The 4,251-nt window shown below is 48.2% G+C and overlaps 1 protein-coding gene across 1 annotated transcript in view; it reads right to left on the bottom strand.

The window, feature by feature from the left end:
• Positions 1–4,251, bottom strand: part of NLRP12 (NLR family, pyrin domain containing 12) — a 30,550-nt gene that overhangs the window by 1,451 nt on the left and 24,848 nt on the right. Inside the window, exons 8-9 of the mRNA XM_006868321.1 lie at positions 3,738–3,908; positions 1,746–1,916 (exon numbers count right to left, since the gene is read on the bottom strand). Coding sequence (XP_006868383.1) covers positions 1,746–1,916; positions 3,738–3,908 — 342 coding nt within the window. The remainder of the gene's footprint in view (positions 1–1,745; positions 1,917–3,737; positions 3,909–4,251) is intronic.

The following is a 4,251-nucleotide window of genomic DNA, read 5'->3' as shown; positions in this document are numbered from 1 at the left end:
GGGCACAGTTCTACTCTGACACACACGGGGGCACCATGAGTGGAACCTACTCATGAAAAATCATCCACTGAGAACCCTGTGGGCACAGTTCTACTCTGACACACAAGGGGCATCATGAGTGGGATCTACTAATGAAAAACCATCCACTGAGAACCCTCTGGGGCACAGTTCTATTCTACTCTGACACATGTGTTGGTGGCATGAATTGGAAGTCAACATTGTGTGTGTGTGTGTGTGTGTATGGCAGGGGGGTGGATTGGGATTCATTCAGAACCTTTGGGTTTTATAAATGGCTAAGTATTCAGCAGCTATGCCAAAAGTTGGAAATTTCAGTCCCTCAGAAATGCCTCAAAAGAAAGATCTGGGGGTCTACTCCCTTCCTCCCCCCAAATATGGAATTTGAACCACACCAATTGTACCGGTGGCTTATACCTGTGTGCGTTCATTTAGTTTGTTATAACCATACACAGGAGTCCTGGTGTGGCACTGTAGACTAAGCACTTGACCACAAGGTTGGTTTGAACCACAGGGTCGAAGGTTCAAACTCACCAACCGCTCCTTGGAATTTACAGGGTCGCTATGAGTTGGAACCAACTTGTTGGCACTTAACCTTATAAAGAAGTCACCATTTTCCTCATGCATTCAGATACATGTGTCAAGGGGGACATTTTTTTGCCTCCACTTTCCCACCTCCAGAGCTCTGATGATGCTTTGGATTAAACCTTGGACTATTAACCCCAAGATCAGTAGTTCAAATCCACCAGCTTGCTCAGAGACAAAGATAAGTCTGTGTGCTCCTGTAAAGATTTACAGTCTTAGAAAAGCCCTAGGGAGCAGTTTGCTTCTGTCTCATGGCTGCTGGGAGTCAGTAGGTCCCAGGACAGCCAGTTTTATGGGTGTTAACTGAAGAAGTTGAAGACAACTGGGCGTTACTCAGCTTACCAGAGAAGGATGCAGTTTTGAGGTCCCCACCATACTCTGGGCTGTGAAAGGTGTCCAATTGTGAGCCCCCAGCCTGAAGTTCACAATCCCACCCCCTCCACCTGTCCCCAGCATTCAGAGGTTTCCACACTCTCACCACTTCCCCTTCCTTTGCCCACTCGCCTAGATCATCCCATGGGGGGGAATTTTCCCTTTTTTGCCACCTTCTGTAGAATAGGGGAGGAAGACTCTGGAGGTTCTAACCTTTGTCTTTCCCGAGTGCTCTTGAGTCAGCACCGACTCACAGGGACCCTATGCACAACACTGCCTCGTCCTGGGCTAACCTCACAATTGTTTGAGCCCATTGATGCCACCACTGTGCCAATCCATCTTGTTGGGGGGGGGGTCTTCCTCTTTTACTCCGACCCTCCACTTTAATCATGTTGTTGTGAAGTGCCGTCGAGTCGGTTCTGACCCATAGCGACCCTGTATAGGGTTTTCGAGGAGCAGCTGGTGAACTTGAAACCACCCACCTTGCGGTTCAAATGGCTTTGCAGTCATGCACATTAACCCACAGTGCGACCCCAGGACTCCATAGCCCTTGTAAATTAAGCACTTGGCTGATATGAAACATCTGCAGGGGTAATCAACCAGTCCCTCCATTGGAGAAAGTGAGGCAGTCTCTGTAAGACAACCTTAGAGACTTGTGGGCAGTTCTACTCGGTCCTACATTGGAAGCCACTTGATGGCTGTGGGTTTGGGGGCTCATTCCAACCTTTCTCCTCAGCCTTCCCTCCCCGGGAGCACCAGGAATGTCCTCTCACCAGAGAACTCGAAGTTTGCAGCGAGGATGACTCAAGGTCTTGCACAGCAGCCGGACACCGGTGTCCCTCAGGGCATTGTTGGTCAGGTAGAGCTCAGTGAGGGTCTGGTTGACTCCCAGGGTGGAAGACAGATGCTCACATGCTCGGGCTGTGAGGCCACAGCTGTCCAGCCTGATAAATGCGAGAAGTGGATGAGACACCGCTGGAACACATGTAGGAAAGTCTCATACTCTAGGAGAATTGACATCATGTTTATAGGACACCCCATGTATGGCGCTATAGGATAAGTAAGCACTGGACTGCTAACCTTAAGTTAGTGGCTTAAACCCACCAGTGCTCCTCAGAAACCCTACGTTAAATTCCTTCAAATCTGTTCTTACTTGTAGCGACCCTGGTTTCTGAGGTGCTGTTGGTAGGTTTGAACTGCCGACCTTGTGCTTAGCAGTCTAGTGCTTATCCTACAGCTCCGCATTGTTATTTGCCTTGGAGTTGGTTCAGACTTATAGTGACTCTGTACAGGGTTTCCGAGGCTGTAAATCTTTACGGGAGCAGAAAGCCTCATCTTTCTCCAGCAGAACAACTGGTAGTTTCGAACTGCTGACCATGAGATTAGCAGCCCGATTCATAACCACTACGCTCCTTATTAGGATCCCTCAAAGAGAATTGTTAAGTGCCTCCGAGAGTCACTTCTGACTCGAACTATACAGCCTTTCTAAGGAGCGGGTGGTGAATTTGAACCACTGACCTTGTGGTTCAAATCAACCTTGCGGTCCAATGCATTATCCTACAGCACCACACCAGGACTCCCAATGAATTAGCATCCTATTTTTAGGGTACCTATGTGCACAGTGCTGATGTAGCACTAGGGTAAGCACTGGTCTGCTAACCACAGTGAACCCTAAACACAGTTCAAACCCATCAACAGTCCCTATGAATCAGAACTGACTCATGACACTTTGCAACAATCCTGGTGTGGCACTGTAGGATAAGCACTGAACTGCTAACTGCAAGGTTGGTGGTTCAAACCCAACAACTGCTCCGTGGAAACCCTATACAGTGTTGGTATAAGTTAGAACCGGTGACATGGCATAGTTCATCTTAGTCAGGGGTTCCAGTGGTACTAAAGGCTTCTAAACATTGGGCTGCTGGTTACAAGATTTGTGGTTCAAACCCATCAGCCACTACATGGGAGAAAAATGAGGCTGTCTGTTGCTTTAAAATGTAACCTCAGAAACAATATAAGGTAGCCATGAGTCAGAATTAACCACTCATCTGTCAGTTTGTCCACTGTGCTGGCTTCTGTCTTGCCGCCATGCTGGAAGTTATGCCTCCATTATTTCAAATACCAGCAGGGGATTCATGGGGAGGCTTCCAGACTAAGACAGACTAGAAAGGAGAGGCAGACCACTTCTGAGTTAGCCACCCTCGGACTCGATAGAGGGAAACCTCAAGCAATTGGTGGCTGTCTTTTCACAGAGTATGAGCCAGTCCATAGATTTCTGCATGGCATTTCTTCTGTTTCCACCTTTCTTCTTTCTTCTTAGTCTTCCAGGAGTCCTTGAGTGGCATTTAGCTGAAAACTGAAAGGTTGGAGATTCCCAGGAAGGGACACCATGTTGAGGATGTGGGAAGAAAGTTGTTACCTTCAGAGAAATGCAACAAAATGTGTACAAAGTGTTGGATGAAAAGCTAATGTGCTCTGCAAACTTTCACCCAAACCACAATAAAATATTAAAAGAAATAAATAACGTTAGAGGCTCAAGTGTACCCAGAGGTGTCTCACAAGAAAAACTAGCCTTTGAGAATCTTATGGAGCACAGTTGTTCTCTGACACACATAGGACGCCATGAGTCAGAATCACCTGCAGGACAACTGGTCTGCTTATGTCTTCCAAAGTGACAGATGGAGAACCTTCAACCAGAAGAACAAGGAAAAGGAACCCTCTCACCCCAACAGCCACGCTCACAACAGCCCTGGTGCCCAGACTCTCACCACAGTTTCTGGAGTCGGCAGGTGGGATGGCGCAGCCCCTCGCACATCAGACGTATGCCCTGGTCTCCCAGGTCATTGAAACTCAGGTCCAATTCCTGGAGGTGGTGATTGGCTTGGAGCACGGCAGCCAGACCCTCGCAGGCTGCAGAACCGAGACGGCAAATGCCCACCCTGAAAAGACAGGATTCCCAGAGGAGGGTTTGACCCCTTCCTTGTGCAGAATGTCCTGGGATGATTTGTGTACCAGTCTCTGTGTTGAATGGTGCTGAGAGATAGTGGGCACTTGGTGGGTCTTAAAAACTTGTGAGTGGCCATCAAAGATGCAACTGTAGGTCTCTCCCTTTCCAGAGCGAAGAAGAGTGAAGAACATCAAAGATGTATGAAAACAATTAGCCCAAAGGCTAAAAGGACCATATGAATCACTTCCTCCTAGCTGGAGACTGGAGCTAGACAACGCCCCAATACCACTGCTGACCACTCTGAAGGGATCACAATAAGAGGTGAGGGGCAAAGG

The sequence above is a fragment of the Chrysochloris asiatica genome, unplaced genomic scaffold (genome assembly GCF_000296735.1).
Source record: "Chrysochloris asiatica unplaced genomic scaffold, ChrAsi1.0 scaffold00116, whole genome shotgun sequence".
Classification (NCBI taxonomy): Eukaryota; Metazoa; Chordata; class Mammalia; order Afrosoricida; family Chrysochloridae; genus Chrysochloris; species Chrysochloris asiatica.
The sequence above is the reverse complement of the archived record's forward strand: the minus strand, read 5'-3'. Positions and strand labels throughout refer to the sequence as shown.